General features: G+C 44.4%; 1 protein-coding gene across 4 annotated transcripts in view; it reads right to left on the bottom strand.

The window, feature by feature from the left end:
• CBLB (Cbl proto-oncogene B) overlaps positions 1 to 18,305 on the bottom strand; it is a 233,845-nt gene that overhangs the window by 25,343 nt on the left and 190,197 nt on the right. For all 4 annotated transcript variants that reach the window (XM_074999003.1, XM_074998995.1, XM_074999010.1 and 1 more), the window contains 2 exons: positions 15,553 to 15,918; positions 2,566 to 2,660 (listed from right to left, as the gene is read on the bottom strand). In XM_074999003.1, the coding sequence (XP_074855104.1) occupies positions 2,566 to 2,660; positions 15,553 to 15,918 (461 nt within the window). The remainder of the gene's footprint in view (positions 1 to 2,565; positions 2,661 to 15,552; positions 15,919 to 18,305) is intronic.

The raw sequence follows: 18,305 nt of genomic DNA, 5'->3' as shown, positions 1-18,305 counted from the left end.
TGGGGGAGGGGCTGCAGCAGTGTGCAAGAGCTTTCCTCCTTTAGCCCTGTATGTGTCGAGCACGTCGGCACCTGGCCATGGCTGCCTGCAATGGTGCTGAGCAGGAGCCATGGTGTCGGATGCTGCTGCCCACTGGCAGGCTGGGGGTGGCCATGTTCTACTTTTGCATGGGCGCTGAGAGCTGCAGGAGGTGGAAGGAACCAGGCTGGCATTCAGCTCCTCTCCTGGTAATTGGGAGAGGAGATGGAGGTGTGAGGGGACGAATGGGGCAAGACGGATGAAGGGAAGGGTGGGGTCAGAGGGCAGAAGTGAGTGATGGGCTGGGAAGATCAGTGCATAGCCACACAGTATAACCATTTCGATATAATGGATTTTCAGCATTAATGGACACCCTTTCCCCCCGATATTAGTCCATTAAATCGAGGATTTACTGTATTTTCTATTATGGCAATTTTTCTGCTTTATAGCTGTTGTATGCAAGCCTCAAATTTCCTTAGCATAATACCTTGTACACACATACAAAGGTAACAAGGTTTTAATTTAAAACATACATTACTTTTAAAAACAAATAAAGTGAATCATGAAATAAACTACAGCTAGGAGGCTATTTTCTAATTTTTGGGGGGGCGGGGGGGCGGGAGGGTAGAACATGTTTCTGCAAAATGAAAATTACCTATGGCAATATCTTAATTTTCCACCAGTAGAACTGAAACAACATAGCCAGGTTAACGTAAATGGAAATGTTTCTGTTTGTCAAATCAAATTGACACATTTCATTTTGCATCAATCAACACTAATTTTTTTCCGCCTGAGGAGCAGCAGTGTCTCGTCAGAGCTGTAATTCAAATGCTCATGCTCCCATTCTCCTCTGTCAGACTCTGGTGTGGGACTACAGCTCCCATGATACACGATAATCTCACCTCTAGTTGGCCTACCATGGTGCACAATGGGAGTCACATCGCTGTGGTGTATCATAGGATATGTGGTCCAGCGTGAGAATCCATCCCACAGAAGGGACCGGGGACCTCAGATATGAGTGACAATTTTAGTAGAAACTAATTAATGTCAAACTGATTAAAATTCACATTTTGACATTTCCAAATTTAAGAACTGTCTGTTGAGAATGAAAGTAAGTTCTGAAATACCACAATTTCCTCCAGAACAAAACTTGCAGTTTTCAACTTTCTCTGAGTCAGTTTACCTAATATTCTGTCACACAGAGAATATCAGAATAAAACACTCAAACATATGTATGTACTGTATCGTGTCTATTTGAAACTATTACTGGAATATATATGATCCTGGATTTATTAAAATATACAGTTCTCTAGCTTGAATATGATAATATCTACCTATAAGCAAGCTTCCCTTTCTTCCCCATACTCGAATTTGGTAGCTCAAACAACAAAAATGGCTGAAGCACGTATATTTTCAAAACCTAGCCAAAATATACATTCATCTTTGAACCTGGCTAAATATGAACAATGACAACTGAAAGAGTGGCTTTTCCAGAATATTGTGACCAAATGAAAATGTGCTATAATGAAAGCGTCTCTTGTCCACTGTAGATTTATTATAACCTTTATGTTTTGATAAAAAGTGGCAGAACAATGACATTCTGAGCTATCCTCACCCACAAAGCTGTTTCCTTCCCGCTGTGCCTATCTGTTACAGAAAATGGGGTTTTAGAAAGATTTCAAAAGACTCAGCAATGTCACATTTTCCTATTACAATTCTTCTTGTTTCAATAGATGCTCAGTACATCAACAAATATTATTTTACTGCACAAATATAGCTATGCTATTACAGTGCTGAAGGAAAAACTGAATAGTGTAGGGAACTACCAACTATTGTGGGATGATATGGTATACAAAGAAAACAATCCATAGAGTAGATCTCATTTACAAAAAAAGATGGGTTGGAGCTCTTTAGAATCCACTGGTTCTGTAGAAAACCCAGTGAGAAATCAAGGCCCAACTAGCAGACTGACTTGTTGCCTAGACCAACATCTTAGCATCAAACAACATATCACAGGACTCCAAGTGTAGGAGCAGACTGTAACTTGAAATGACATTATTCACCGGCCACATTCTGGACACTGTGAGGAAAGTGGCACCATTGATCCCACCTAAACAGATGCCCAGACTGTACTCTGCCATAGTGTGGGCTCGCATGCTGGCCAGCAATGACCTCAGGTAAAACAGCAGTTACGGGAATGAGCAGAGAAAATATAAAACATGGTTGCTGAGTTGGAGATGAGCTGCTCATCCACATAGACTATTCTCCTTACACCTTTAGGCCGTGTCCTTCTCTAATGAATGGCTTTGAGTGGCTCCTCCATGGGCTCAGGAGGTGAAATGGCATAGGAATATCTAACTTCCATTCTGCACTCCCACTGCCAGGGGCCTATAGCAATGACTGTCAGAATTCATTTCATTTTACTATAAAGTGTATGTGACATGTTACATTAACATTATTGTTGCTCCAATTTAGTCAAAATAGTTTTCTTTAGCTTTGAAATAGCCCATTCAAATTCACATCCACCAGAAGAACTTAGTTACTTACTTCACACTAGGGAGGATGGAGGCAGTTGTGAGAGGGGGTGAAAGTTGAGGAGGGACATCATATTCTTCATGTCCCAGATGGTCAGTAGAAAATACCTGAAAAACAGAAAAAGAGATTACCAGGCTATTGTTACTTACATAGCATCACAGTTGTGCACTGAATTACATGCTCAGAAAGGTCTCTTTGCCCACTGCCCCAAAGGAGTTGAAGTCTGAGCTGATGGATATGACACAAACTGGTAAAAGGACCAATATATGACATTTTCAAAATGTCTGGCTAGTCAGACTGAGTAACATGACAACTTGACCAATCATAAGACGAGACCCACACAACATTACTATCAGACTATCATAGGAACTGTAAACCCAAATAGTTTCACGTGAGATTCAAAGGCTTTCAGTGACACTCCAGGTGGACGTTGGGGGCGGTGCTTTTTTCCCTCTCAATGCGAGTTGAGAAAAAGACTATAAATACCACCACAGACTTCTAGAGCACCTTCCACTGCTAAAGTGCTTTGACGCAATCCAACACTTATTAAAATCCCATCTCATACTTTGGAAGTATGCATGAAACTTTATGTAACAGCAAAAGAAGTTAAGTAGCTTCCCCAAGGTTATACAACAAACAGACAGGAGAGGCAACCCATATCTTTCAGCTGAGGGAGTTAAACCTCAAATCAATCCTTCCTCCTTTCATAATGAAATTCTAATGTTTTCCAAGCTTAAGGTTACAGTAGAGCAGCTCAGATTTAATAGGCTGGTGAATCATTACTGAACTTGTTGATAGAACTGATTAGAGCAGCATCAGGAATATTTTTCCTAAGTAACTGCTAAGGCCAAAGCTTTCCAATGTCTTCAAAGCTATAACTGGCCTCAAAAATTTGGGCAGCTTTAAATCATCATCATCTACTTATGGAAAAGATTTTCCAGTTTTCATGAAAATCAGATGCAATCATTAAGAGTAAAGAGGTTTTAGGGCAAAAATACAAAGAACTTTCACCCCCATGGCCTTAGGATAAGGCCTTCATTCAATAAAATCTCAAAGCTATATGTTTACATAATTTTAAATATAATTTCAAATGTTTCTCATGTTACAGTACTTTGACTTGCTATAAAAAAAAAGCCACATGTGCTGGCAATAAGTATTTTCAACCTGTGTGCCACAATGATGGTAATTTTTCAGTTTCAAAAAACAAATCTATACAACTTTCAGCTATATGATAGATTTTAAGCCTTAGGAGCATTACAGAGTTTATGACAGTCTTCTCTACTGGCGTCTGAAGAAAGGCATGTTTAATGCCTTGATGTCTAATTTTTGAACCTACAGTTTTCAGGCATAAACAGTGGCAACCAACTCCTCAAAAATAGTACTTTCCTATTTAAAAATAGAACATTTTTTCACTCGCTTGAAAAGCAAATGGAATAATTGGAACAATTCACTGCAGAAAATCACTAATAATCAAGTACCCGAGAAGTCCTCTATTTTACAGCCTTAAAGATGAGCCCCAGTAATTAATAAGGACATAAAATCCTGCATAATTGGCTCCAACTAAGCTAAAGCAGCCCTGGTCCCCAACATGCCATGGCTGTGGAGAGTGAGAAGAGGAGATGGGTGCAGAAGGGGAAAGGAGAGCGTCTTCCCCAGTGTGCCTCCTCCCCAGGCTGCCAAAGGCATGGGCTGCTTTGGCCATGCTGGAGCACCCCTGCCCTGCTTGTGGTGGCCCCATAGGGCTGCTCCAGCACCTACTGGTTAACCTAGAATATTCCTATTAATTACTTGAATATTATGCAAGTTCTCTTTCTCTCTCTAAGGCACTCTATGACCATATTAAATTTCATATCCATATTTAACGTTCAGAACCAGTTGGTCCAAGTACTACAACGTAGGGATTTTAGCTATCTGTTCTGTCTTGTTTTAAAAAGAGAGTTAGCAAAGAAATGATGGTTATATTCTGTTTTATGAAAGTATTCCTCTCACCTATCTTAAAAGAGACAGATAAAGTCAAGGTAAAAAACTTGCGCGCGCACACACACCTTTTACTGGGAGAAAAAAAAATAGCATGCCTGAAAAAGGAATGCTAAAAGGAATGGCGACAACTTTGATTTATATTAGGATTTACACTTTTCCAGTTATATTGGCAATAACAATTCTAAAGGCTTAGTAATTTTAACAATCAACAAAATGTATTTTGGGGAAGCTGCATACCTAGTTTGTCTTATTCTTAAACTGAGTTTATAGACTAAAAAAAGTTCGGGAAATCTGTACAAACTGCTCATTACTGACAGATAACAGATTAAAGGAAAATGGGAAAGCTTCATTAAGGCTCAAAGTGCTAACATCATTTTACAGATCAACTGTAATGACCTCATAGAAGAATAATGTTTTTGTTTTTTGTACAACACTTCATTTTTAACAAAAGATATTTTCCATGCCAACTACTCATTTTAATCCACTTTTACTCAAGAGTAGTTTATTGATGAGTAATCTCAACAATAATGGAACAATGCACCAAGATGTAACATTAAAAAGACATTCATTAAGGGACAAATTTTCAGTGAGTCATCCACATTATTTATTAAGTGCTGGCTCTGGAGACATCAAATACTACCCCATGTTGCAAAATTTACTTACATGCAAAACTGCATATACACACATGGCCTGGCACTTTACAGGTGCAAAAATCTGAAATTTATACACTAAAAATTCTAACATCCAGAGCCATGATGGCAGCATCTACACTAGCAAGTTTTCTGAAAATCAGGTCGTTTTTCGAAAGAACACAGAGAATCCACATACAAAATATGCTCTTTCAATCCAAAAGAAATGGAAAGAATGCAGCGTTTCTTCCAGAAGCCCTATTCCCCTCCCAGATCAGGAAGAGCACCTCCTTTCAAAAATGTCTTTAGAAAAAAAGTGTATGTAGAGGCTCCGTGGGCCCTTTTTTTTGAAACAGCAGTACTCATGGCACCATATTTTTCGATCCCTAGCCTGTTCTTTAGAAGGAATGGGGGCTGTGCAGATGCTTTCTATTGAAAGAGCAGATTGCTCTTCTGATCTGCTTTTGTGTGTGTGGATGCATGCTTTCAAAAGATCTTCCAGAAGAGCATCTTTCAAAAGATCACTGTAGTGTAGATGCAGCCCATTAGTGAAATTTACACCTGAAAAACCCAGTAGCACAGATGCACGCCAGCACATGCATAATTTTCCAGATGCACAAAATCAAGCCCTAATGAAGTCATCTCCTAATCCTCCAGTGAATTAAAAGATCTGCATGAGGTTTTCACTTTCCCGGATTCTGGAACTGCACCTTTTGTGAAAGCTGTATTTTATAACACACAACCACAATCATACTCCTATAACACATAAAACTTGTCAGAAGACCGCATTTATGTTGCGTTCTCCACAGATGTTGGCCACAGAGAAGTAAATGTTTACTTTAGGTACCATATACTAGCAGTCAACTGGGTATATCCCTAAGGATCTGCCTGACGTTCTAAATTTACTGAAAGGGTTGCAAATTTTCTGGGTCATTATAGGGGCTCTTTTGCAAACTTGGCTTAATCTAATTCTTGACTCCCACCCCGCACCCCTCTACTCTCTGATTTGCTCACCTTGATCATTTTTTTTCTGATTTGTCAACCTTGATTATATTTTTAGTTCTCTATGACTTAAACATTGAGTCTGTTCTGGTATGGCTATGGTCTGAAGAAGTGGGTCTGTCCCATGAAAGCTCACCTAATAAATCATTGTGTTAGTCTTTAAAGTGTTACTTGACTGCTTTTTTTGCTTTGATAGTATATAGACTAGCATGGCTTTCTCTCTGTTACTGAAAGTATGTTACTGAAAATAGATTTTGCTGGTTTCAGGTGTGCATAAAGGTCTGCCCAGGAGTCAACAGGAGTCACAGCTGCACAGGTGATGGCAACATTTGGCCCCCAAAGAAAAGAAATTCTATTATTTTGAAACTTCCAAAAATAACCTATAGAGCACAAGGTTCACATACACACCAGAGTAAGAAAATTAAAAGTGAATCATTACTGATAAAGAAGCTTTATGGTAATATGACATGTTTACTCTTGGATAAGAGGCAAACTGTATCTGACCTTTTACCTGAAAGATTGCTAACATTACAGTAAGCATGTATCATTTCCTTCATGCAGCCAGTAAGACACTGACAGGTCATTAAAACTGAAACATATTCTCTAACTTAACAGCTATGCTGGATATTGTTTCCTGTTAAGATTTCATCATGATGTCAGCAGAGATTTCACTAGATTTTTCATTGCTTTGTGTACTCTTTCTGGAGCGATTTTTGATCACATTAAGAACGTGTGCTATAATGTAAGCTCTATCTCACCCTCCAACAGCATTTCTTAGTACCAGGACTCTAGTACTAAAAAAGAACATTAGAAGTTTGTTCCCTTTTCAAAATTCATTCCATACATTTGGACATACAATTTGTAACTGTCCAGAGGTCCCATAATAGTTCTTGAGCCTGCTTGCAGTTTCAGAGGCAAAACTCACACTCTCGCTCAAACCATTAGTTGAAGTAAAAGTAATTTGAACAAATTTGCACACATGTTGGGGGCTGACCTTAGACATTCAATTCTTTCTCTTCTTGAGGCCCTACAGCAGCTCATGGTCCTGGCATGACAGACAGACAAGTTAAGAAGCAACCTAAAGCCAATGTGAACCCCTCATGCACTTCTTCCTTTACTGAGCATATGGAAAGGGAGCTCTGCCAGTTTTGTGCACAGGGAAAGTCTCCCATGCCACATCATACTACTTATCCCAGCATAGGAGAGAGACAAAGGACTCTCCGTCCTTCAGGCTACAAAAACAGCAAGAACAGATTAGAATCCCAAAGGATGTTGCAAGTACACAACCCTCCAATCTCCCAATCCCCTTTTTCAAGATAAGGCATCTGCTAAGGCTGGCTCCTTCAAATCAAAAGTTGCTACAGGTTGAACCTCTCTTGTCTGGAACCCTTGAGACCTGTCTGGTGCTGGATGACAGAATTTGCTAGGTGATGGGAGGTCATTATTGTCTAGCAGCATTACCAACACTTCCACAGCTTACTGGGCTTTTAGAAGACATTTGGGGTAAATTACAGCTAAATAACACCACATAACACAGACAGCGAGGACTGGTGTTTGTAAGCAAACTTTATGGGACCACGGGAAACTTGGCCACACCCGTAAGTGGTCACCCAGCTAACTCAAATCATGACGAATTACAGAATTAGAAGGAAGAGAGAGTTCTAGATCAGACAGGTTCAATCTGTATCTTCAAGCTATCCGTGTCTGCCTCACCAGCCATTGCTGGTGACTCTAGCTCCAACGGCAGATGCCCTCCATCTCCCAATTCAAGGTCACAGGAGTACAGAAAACTAAACAAGATCCGGCTGAAAAAATGGACATTATTGCAATTAACTGAGCAGAATGAGCAGAGACTTCAGTCAGAGTTACAGGAGTGAGTATTGCAACACAAGTGGCTGTAGCTAAAATACTTGAAACATACTAACAATAGCTGGTCTGGATCAGCTGACTCAGGCTTGTGGGTACTGGACTGCAGAACTACAGTATAGATATTAGGGGATCAGTATGAAACCTGGATTTTGAGATCTCATGAGAAAGGAAGGTCTCAGAGCCTGGTCTCCAGTCAAAGCATGTACACTGCAGTTTCAGGTGACAGACTCTCAGGCCGTGTCTACACTACACTCCCCTTCTAGAGGAGGAATGCAAGTCAGGGAGAGCAAAAACGCAAACAAAACGCTCATTTAGAAATCTCGTACTTTACGTGCATAATTCCGTGCGATTGCATTTCTGGAACAGACTTTTCCAAAAGCAAAACCAGCTGCGTAGACAGGGTCCCTTCGGGAAAAACCCCCGTTTTCAAAAGAACCCTTTTTCCTAAAAAAAAAGAAGACTAAGGGTTCTTTCAACCCCCCCTCCACCAAGGAATCCTTTCTACACAGTGTTTTTGCTTTCAGAAAAGTCTCTTCTGGAAACAATCGCACAAGATTATGCAAATGAAGCACAATTTGTAAATCAGGTTTTCATTTACATTTTGCTCTCCCTCATTTGCATTCCTCCTCCAAAAGAGAAATGTAGTGTAGACATGGTCTAAGACTTTATGGTTTGTGCTTTTTAATCACAGTGTAGATAGAGAAGTTACTCACCTGTAATAACGATGGTTCTTCGAGATGTGTCCCCGTGGGTGCTCCACAATAGGTGTCGGGCTCGCCTGACGCCGCAGATCGGAATTCTTCTAGCAGTTTCTATTGGATCACGCATGCGCCCATGTGCGCCACTCCCTTGCGCGGCCCTGGCCATGTGCGCAATCCAGTCCCTGCCAGTTCCTTGACCAACCGCCTCGGATGCTCCTGAAAAACACTAGACAGAGATCCAAAGCAGGAAGGATGGGCGGGTGGTGGAGCACCCACAGGGACACATCTCGAAGAACCATCGTTACTACAGGTGAGTAACTTCTCTTTCTTCTTCGAGTGGTCCCCATGGGTGCTCCACAATAGGTGACTACCCAGCAGTAACCCAAGTAAGGAGGTGGGTAATCGATTCATGTGCAGCTTGCCCCCGAGAGGACTGCTGTCGACAGACGGGTATCCTCCTTGAATACCCGATGTAGGGCATAATGCTTGGCGAAGGTGTCATAGGATGACCAAGTCGCCATTCTACAGATGTCTTTTAATGCGATGCCCTTGAAGAAGGCTGTTGACGCCGCCACCACCCTGGTGGAGTGAGCCCTAGGCGGGGCCAGCAAAGGGGTCTTTCAAAGCTTGTAGCACATTTTTATACAGGACACAATATGCTTTGAAATTCTCTGTGAAGAGAGGCCTTCCCCCTTTGACCTGGGAGCGAGAGACACTAGGAGCCTATCCGTTTCCCGGAAGGACTTAGTTCTGTCTATGTAAAAGGCCAACGCCCTTCTCACATCTAGGAGACGTAGGCGCGCCTCCTTGCTGGAGCTGTGAGGCTTCGGGTAAAACGAGGGTAAAACTATTGGTTCGTTAAGATGGAACTCCGAGGAAACTTTTGGAACGAAGGCTGGGTGTAACCGTAAGGCTACCGCCTCCTTTGAGAATACTGTGCAGGGCGGCGTTGCCATCACAGCTGCGAGCTCACTCACCCTGCGGGCTGACGTAAGTGCAAGCAGGAAGGTTGTTTTCATCGTAAGGAGTCGGAGGGATACCATGGCTAATGGTTCGAAGGGTGGTCCCGATAGCCTGCTCAGCACCAAGTCCAAATTCCACAACGGCGGAAGCGGTTTTCGAGGGGGGGGGGTAAAGGTTTACCAGCCCCTTCAAGAACCTTGTGATGATAAGGTGGGCGAATACAGTGGGCCCTTCCTCTGTACGCCGAAAAGCTGATATAGCAGCAAGGTGGATCATTAGCGAGGATAGAGAAAGCCCATCTCGTTTGAGGTCCAATAGGTATTCTAGTATTACGGTTATAGGAACATCAAAGGCAGCTAACTGCTTGGCGGAACACCAGGCTGTAAATCGAGTCCATTTCTGTTCATAAGTCCTCCTGGTGGAGGTCCTTCAGCTACACTCCAGGACTTGTTGTACTCCCTCCGTACACGTGCTCTCTAAGGCGCCAAGCCATGGATTAACCAGGCTTGTAGGCGCAGACCCTGAGGGTGCGGGTGCACTATGGACACCTGAGCCTGCGTGAGTAAGTCCGGCGCCACCGGTAGGGGAAGTGGTGGACGATCAGACATGTGCAGAAGAAAGGGAAACCATTGTTGCCGGTCCCAAGTTGGGAATATAAGTATCATATGAGCTCTCTCCCTTCTGGCTTTCTGCAGAACCTTGTGGATAAGCGTTGTGGGGGGAAACGCGTAGAGTAGCGGGCCCTTCCATGAAATCATGAATGCGTCCTCCAGGGACCACCGCCCTATTCCTGCTCTGGAGCAGTACTGGGGACACTTCTTGCTGTACTGGGTGGCAAACAAATCGACTTGGGGAAACCCCCATGTAGGAAATATGCACCGTAGCAGGTCGGAGCGGATCTGCCATTCGTGCGTGAGTGCGAAGCGCCTGCTCAGCTGATCTGCTTTCACGTTGTGAGCGCCCGGCAAGTACGAGGCTTTCAACGTATGTTGTTGGCAATGCACCAGTTCCACAATTGGACTGCTTCCACACATAGGGCACGGGATCGTGCCCCTCCTTGTCGATTGATGTAGAACACAGTGGAAGTATTGTCGGTATTGATCCCGACTACTTTGCCATGTAGGTAATCTCGAAAATGTCTGCACGCGATGAACACTGCTCTGAGCTCCAGTATGTTTATGTGCAGTGTCTGTTCCGCAGGGGACCATAGCCCTTGTGTCACCTAGCTGCCAATGTGAGCTCCCCATCCTATGTGGGAGGTGTCAGTAGTAAGAAAAATAGAAATTCGTGGTTGGTGAAAGGGCACCCCCACTAGCAGATTCTTGGGGTTTTCCCACCACACCAGGGATCTGCGCACCTCTGTCATGGGCGACACCACCCTGTGGACAGTGTGGGATACCGGTTTGTAAACACTCGCCAGCCAATGCTGCAGGCTTCGCATGTGTAACCTGGTATTCTGTACCACAAACGTCGCTGCCGCCATGTGCCCCAACAGCTGCAGGCACGTTAGGACCAGCACCGTGGGGCTATATGTCATGACTTGCACCAGGGAGTTGACGACGCGGAAGCGGGCGTTGGGCAGGTATACTCTTGCTGTGATAGAGTTTATGCTTGCCCCTATGAACTCTATATCTTGTCTTTGACTTTGCGAGGTTGATAACTAGGCCTAGCGAAGTAAACATGCTCGTGGTGACGCGTATCATGCGTAAGACCTCTGCCTTTGAGGCCCCTTTCAGCAGACAGTCTTCCAGATATGGGAAAACAAACACCCCCTGTCTGTGCAGGTAGGCTGATTCCACTGCCAGGGTTTTGGTAAAGACTCTGGGTGCTGAGGATAGGCTGAACAGAAGAACCCCGTACTGGAAATGTTCCCTGCCGACCGTGAAGCGGAGGAAGCGTCTGTGTGCCGGGTGGATTGTTATATGAAAGTAAGCATCTTGTAAGTCGAGGGCTGCAAACCAGTCTCCATCGTCCAGTGCCGTAAGTATGGAGGCAACTGTGATCATCCGAAAACGTTGCTTGCGCAAGTAACGGTTGAGGCCCCATAGATCCAAGATCGGCCTCCAGCCTCCTGTTTTCTTCTCTGTTAGGAAGTAGCATGACTAAAAATCTTTCCCTTGGAATTGTTCCGGCACTCTTTCCGCCGCCCCTATGAAGATGAGGTGATCTACCTCCTGCTTGAGCCTCGCCTCATGGGCAGCGTCCCTGAGGTGAGGCCTGGCAGGAGGCTTCGTAGGTGGAAGTGACTGGAAAGGGATCGTGTAACCCGTGGCTATAATTTCTAGCACCCATTTGTCTGTGGTGATCTTTTGCCATTGGGAGAGGAACAGTTTGAGGCGATGATGGAACATGAGATGAGAGTGGCACTGAGCGATGGTGTTGATAGTGCAGCCCCCGACATACCCGTCAAACTTGCTGTCTCTGGGCCTGCCCCAAGGGTGTACGGCTTTGTTGAGAACGTTGCCTGGGAGTCCTGTATTGCTGCTGCTGTTGATGGCGCCCTTGGTCGCAGCCTCGCTGATATTGAGCACGCTGTGGTTGGTAAGCGTAGCGTCTTTGAGGATAAAATTTCTTCTTCTTGTATGGGGGAGTATAAATACCCAAGGTCCTAAGCGTGGCCCTCAAGTCTTTGCTGGAGTGGAGGACCGAGTTGGTTGAGTCCGCAAACAGCTTTTTGCTTATCAAAGGGAAGATCCACGATCTTCGCCTGCAGGTCCCTGGGGATACCAGATATCTGGAGCCAGGATTCCCTATGCATTACCACTGCTGCAGCCGTTGAACGTACCGCTGTGTTGTGGTTTGATAGATGTGCCGCGTAATTTGCCACTGTCAATAATAGGGTAGAGGAGGAATATACCTTCCTGCCAAACAGCTCTAGCTTCTTAGCATCTTTATCCAACCCCCCCAACTTGTACTGAGATGTCTTCGACCTCTGCTGGGACGATTTGACCACCAAAGAATTGGGCTGCGGGTGACTAAAGAGGAACTCCATGCCCTTGGCTGGGACGAAGTACTTCTTATCCGCTCTCTTGTTTGTAGGAGGAATAGAGGCTGGGGTCTGCCATATGTTAGTGGCTGACTCCATAATGGCTTTGTCCAGCGGGATAGTGATTTTAGATGAAGCCAGGGGTCTCAAATTTTTCAGGAGTTTATGATGCTTCTCCTGCACCTCTGCTATTTGAATGTCCTGCGTGAAAGCTACTCTTTTGAACAGCTCCTGGAATTGTTTAAGGTCATCCGGGGGGGAAACATCCCCGGGGGCCATGGCCTCATCTGGGGAGGATGAGGAGGAACCACTGGGGTACACCTCCCTCAAATCCTCTGGCTCCCGAGTTTGGTGATATACTTGCTCCCTGGAGGAATGCGAAGGGAAGTCTCGGGATTCTGGACCTAATTCCCCCTGAGACAACTGTGTTCCCGTCCCAGAGCGAGAGTGCACATGGGAGTATTGACTAGTAGCAGGGGAGGACCTGCCCTTGGATCTAGACCTGCGGTGTCTGTGTTCAGCATGATGAGGATGACCATAGCAGCATGGGCAAGGGCCCGGTGATGGAGACCTGGACCACGATCGGGGAGTGTACCCATGATGTCTGGGAGAGTGGGACCTCCACGACGACACAGACAGTGGTGAAGCTGGTTTGTGATAGTACTCAAGGGGATCCATGCCCAGAAATGGTGAAGGTGGCCCAAGCCACGGCGAAATTGGTTGGAGGAACGGAGAGGGAGGCCCTAAATAAGCCGGTGGAGTTACAGCCCGTCGGTGCGGCGTGTGTATCTCGGGAGGGTGAGGGCTAAGAGATAAGGGCAGCGCAGCCCTGCCTGGAGATGGGCTGCGGTGCCGAGCTTTTGTTTTTGCCTTGTCCCTCCCCTGCGGGGTGGGCGCCGCCCCTTCCCATGCCAGGGATCTCGGCCCCGTTGTCGGCGCTGCACTTGGCACAGTCAGCAGCGGTGCCGCGCGGGTAGCTTCCTCCGGCCCCGATAGGCTCCGTGCCGGGTGCCCCTGCGCCGTCGGCGCCGCGGGGGCCGGTGCCGCTTGCCTCGCTTGCGCTCGCGGTGCCTTCCATGCCGCCTGTTGTGTAATCGGAGGCTCAGCCTCTGCCACGTGCGCTGCCGCTTTCATGAGCTCGTGGCCGGGGGCTTTGCGTTCCGCTCGTCCTGCCCACTGGGCCCGCCGGCAAGGATCGAGCTGGGGAGAGTTTCCTCCTCTTCTGCACTGAGGGGGTCAAAGAGGCTGCCTTCCTTTTATGCAACCCAGAGGGCCCTTCTGCGTGAGGCTTCTCCGGCGGTTGCAGCTGGAGAGCCTTATCAAACAAGATCATTTTGAGCCTCATCTCTCTGTCTTTCCTGGCCCTGGCTGTAAGCTTAGCGCAGTGGGAACACTTCTGTGTAATGTGTGACTCTCCCAGGCAGTGAATGCATTCACTATGCCCATCGGAGGCCAGCATAGCCTCGCGGCATAACTCACACTTCTTAAACCCCGAGGAGGCCATCGCGGTGAGTCTTTACTGTTAATAGGGTACTTAGCCACTAATCAGTGCTTTCTAACCCAAAATAACATTCACCGGCCTGCGGGGCAGCGGACGGCTTAACTAGCCTTCTTGTCTGCCCCTCTCTCCTTCGTTCCTCTTCTTTCTGCTGTCTAATATTCTCTCTCTCTTTTTTTTTTTTGATAGTGATAAAAACAAACAAACTACACGTAAAAACAACTCTCTTATCTGTCTCTGGCTTTAGTCGGAGCGGATTCCGTCTGCAGCCGATGGCGGCTGAGAAGGAACTGGCGGGGAACGGACTGCGCACACGGCCAGGGGCACGCAAGGGAGCGGCGCGCGTCGGCGCATGTGCGATCCAATAGAAACTGCTAGAAGAATTCCGATCTGCAGCGCTGGGCGAGCCCGACACCTATTGTGGAACACCCATGGGGACCACTCGAAGAAGCAGTGCTCTTTCTCTTGTTAAAAGAGGCAATGTACACACAGACACACAATGCAGCTGATGCACTGTTTGCTCTAAATTTCTTTAAAGTGTGCAAGTTACAACGTGTGCATTTATTAACACATTGGCTATGTCTACACTAGCCCAAAACTTCAAAATGGCCATGCAAATGGCCATTTCAAAGTTTACTAATGAAGCGCTGAAATATATTCTGCCTCTCATTAGAATGCCGGCAGCTGTGGCACTTTGAAATTGATGTCGTGGCACTTTGAAATTCCTAACAGCAGATAGGAATAAGGGGATTTCAAAGTTGCCGGGGTCCTTTCAAAAAGGAGCCCCGCTTCGACGAGCCGCACAGCAGCCAGCCGCATCAATTTCGAAGTGCCGCGGCTGCTGGCATTCTAATGAGGCGCTGAATATGTACCTCAGTGCTTCATTAGTAAACTTCAAATTGGCCATTTCACAGTTTTAGGCTAGTGCAGACACGGCCATTTTGTGGTTTGCTGTCATCACAGAGTCCCCATCCAATCTCATCTAAGAGCAGACCATTTACCAACAAAAGTATATGTAACCTTAATACGGTATAGTCCCAGCTGCTATATTACTGAAGTCAATAACACCACCAACTCCAGGGATCATTTGCTAGAAGAATATAGCAAATCTAGCACTGTCCTTCCTGCGCTGACATGTTTTGATTGCTTCAAGTTAAAATTAAGTCTTAACTTTGCACTTCATTTACTGCTGTTTTAAATTAGAGTTTAATGAGCCTTTATTATTTACAGCTTACTAAGTATCAACAGGAAAGCTTCAAATGAAGTAAATCAACATCAACCAACATAAAATGGTACTTCAACCAATGTGAAACTCCATGTTGGATTAAGACATAAAATTAGGTTTCATGCACCATTCCACACATCTCTTACCTTGGTACCTTCTAAAGGCAAATCATGGCGTCTATGTTTTCTCAAAAATCCTGGATCAGAACCCATTCGATTGTGTCGTCCATTTATATTCGAACTTGCAGTGAATCCTGCTTTGGGGGAACTGTCATTTACGATTCGACATCCTACGAAAGGACTTGTCCCAAACACATCCCTGGGGCACCAGGCTTCAAGTGACACAGGCTGGTCCCTGGAAGGCACACTTTCAGGGTGATGCAAATGTCTACTTATCCTGTTGTCTGGTGGGATTGGAGGAGGTCTCTCAGGTGGAGGTGGAGGAGGATCTCTCAAGGGTGGTGGTGGTGCTGGAAGGGGTTTATCTTGTTTCCTCACCATACATGGAGAAGACTAAAAAAAGGAAAAAAAACCCCAGAAATTAAAATAAATTACACATCTATGAATGCACAACTCATGAATATGAATTGCTTTTTTTTTTAATTTAAGAGACAAACGTCAGACAAAGACTAAACAAACGTGTCTAAGACATTAGATCATAAGGTGGCATCATAATAGTGTTGAGATGCAGTACTATACTAATTGCAAACAATCTTCCGCAGCAGTGAGGTCCTTAATCAGCAACTCTCTCTTCACAAAATGTGTCCCTGTCTCTGATGAGTTAGAGGTAGGAGAGAGGGATTAGCAGCTCTGTGTGATGCATCTTCTTCACAATCTTCCTTTCCTCTTGTTTCCACTATAATTACTTTGAAGCACTTGCACAGATCATGGACAATAGTTCTGTGACATTTGGGAATTCAAAATGTCTCTGTAGCAAGAAACCGAAAGGGAAAATAGAACTAAAATTAAATAGGGTGAGGGTGGTCGCTCTAATTGCTTCCACCCATCAGTGGAATTGATTGTTTTTGTTATGTGCACCCAGGCATAAATAAAGGCATGTGCAGATGTGTACCACCAACAGAAACACCTGCTGCCATCCATGGGTATCTGTGGGTGCTCTGCTAATCAGCCGGGTGGCACATGAATCTCTTATGCACCTATGGTCAGCTCTGTTCTTCACACATCATCTACTACAATAAACTTGTTCAAGTCATTCTCTGGTAACATGCTCACTGAATATTTATGTTTGCAGCTCACACACAGTGAACTTCCTGTGCAAGAGAATTTGCTTGTTCAGATTTCAACAGCATCAGAAATTAAACAAAATGTATTTAAAATAGCTTGCAATAATAATGAACCCAAGTTTATTTTTCAAAAAGTGGGAAACTTAGTGAAAAATAGAACCTATCTACAGCATTATAAAAAGCCTTTAAACATAGTATACAAGAAAAATGGCATTTTCATAAGAATGAATTTATTAACACCACTTTGCAAAATTATACTAAAGTCATCTGAGGTGTCCCCAAAATCATTATATTTAATCATCACGGCAAAAGTTAAGCACGTTAATATGTTACAGAACTGCATTAAAAGTAAACTACTAAAAAATCAAGGGAAACTAGATTTAGTCTTCTGCACACTAAAACTTCAAACCTGCATGAAGTCAATGTTCAGCCATAAATTTCGGCAACAAACGCCATAATGTTTTTGCTCAGTTACAAATATTTCAGAGGTATGAACAACCACCATTCCTGAGGTGTTTGTAACAGAGATTCTACTGTAAAAGGAAGTCAAACTAAACTGTCCCTTCTGACCAGAGAATATCTGAATACTACCATTACAAGAAAAAACAACTGATAACTTTGCTGTAAGGAAGAAAACACTGCATTTACCCTTACACTGCAGGTACTCCCCTCAGTATATTTCTAGGCAACAGTCTATCGCATTTAGCACACCAAACCAACTTACTCCACAAATAGACCCTTCAGAAATAAATGGAATCCTTCCATGGTGCTATTCAACATGCATAAAAGGAGTTAAATTTACCTTCTACTTAATGAAAAATAATTCATCAACTTTTTCAAGACTACAAGGAAGGTCTGGTCTAAAAAAATGTCAAAACTGTTTTGCAAACAAAAACAGGGTTTTTGACTAAATGTTTTTATGGTAAGCATTTTTCTATGAAAAATTCCAACTTTATATTGCAAATATGAAAATTTGTTATTTGGACTTGGGTTTGACTAAAATCAGCCTTTTCTTCTTCTTCTTCTTCCTCTTTACTGAAAACTTTTGAACAAAATGTCATTTTCTAGTAAATAGCGGTATTTGACCTGGGTAGCGTAATTTTTGTGATTCGACAGGTCAGCTGACTTTATACAATATTGAAAAGCACATTGCCAGTGAGGAGTGCACATAGTTCAACATATACTCCAAGAAGGAGGAGAAGTATATCTCTTTCCCATTGCTCTGCAGTAAGAAGAGGTTATGTATTTTACGTAGTAACTGCAGTTCTTTAAGATTTGGGCTCCCATGAGTGTTCTGCTATTGGTGTGCGTACACCTCTCAAGCCTATGAGCAGATATTTTCAGTTGATTTGGTCAAGGCCTCCTACTACACTGGTATGGAGGCCCCGCAACCAACAGAGGTGCACTCTGCACTGAGGCCTGCTTCAGCACCGGCGCAGGCTGCACCAGTTGAGGATTAAGAGAGGCTCCATGAGGATCTGCTGTCCCTTCAAGTTCTTGGGAGGAAAGCCTTACAAATCTTACACTTGTGTGTAAGATGTACCTCACCCAGACACTTTAAACAGGACTCAGGGTCTCCTGTTGGCATAAACCTCTGGCAGGAGAGACAAGGCTTAAAACCATGGGTCTGAAGCATACCCAGGCCGCCGGGGAAGG

The sequence above is a fragment of the Carettochelys insculpta genome, chromosome 1, assembly GCF_033958435.1.
Source record: "Carettochelys insculpta isolate YL-2023 chromosome 1, ASM3395843v1, whole genome shotgun sequence".
NCBI lineage: Eukaryota > Metazoa > Chordata > Testudines > Carettochelyidae > Carettochelys > Carettochelys insculpta.
This window is presented reverse-complemented; position numbering and strand designations above follow the sequence as displayed.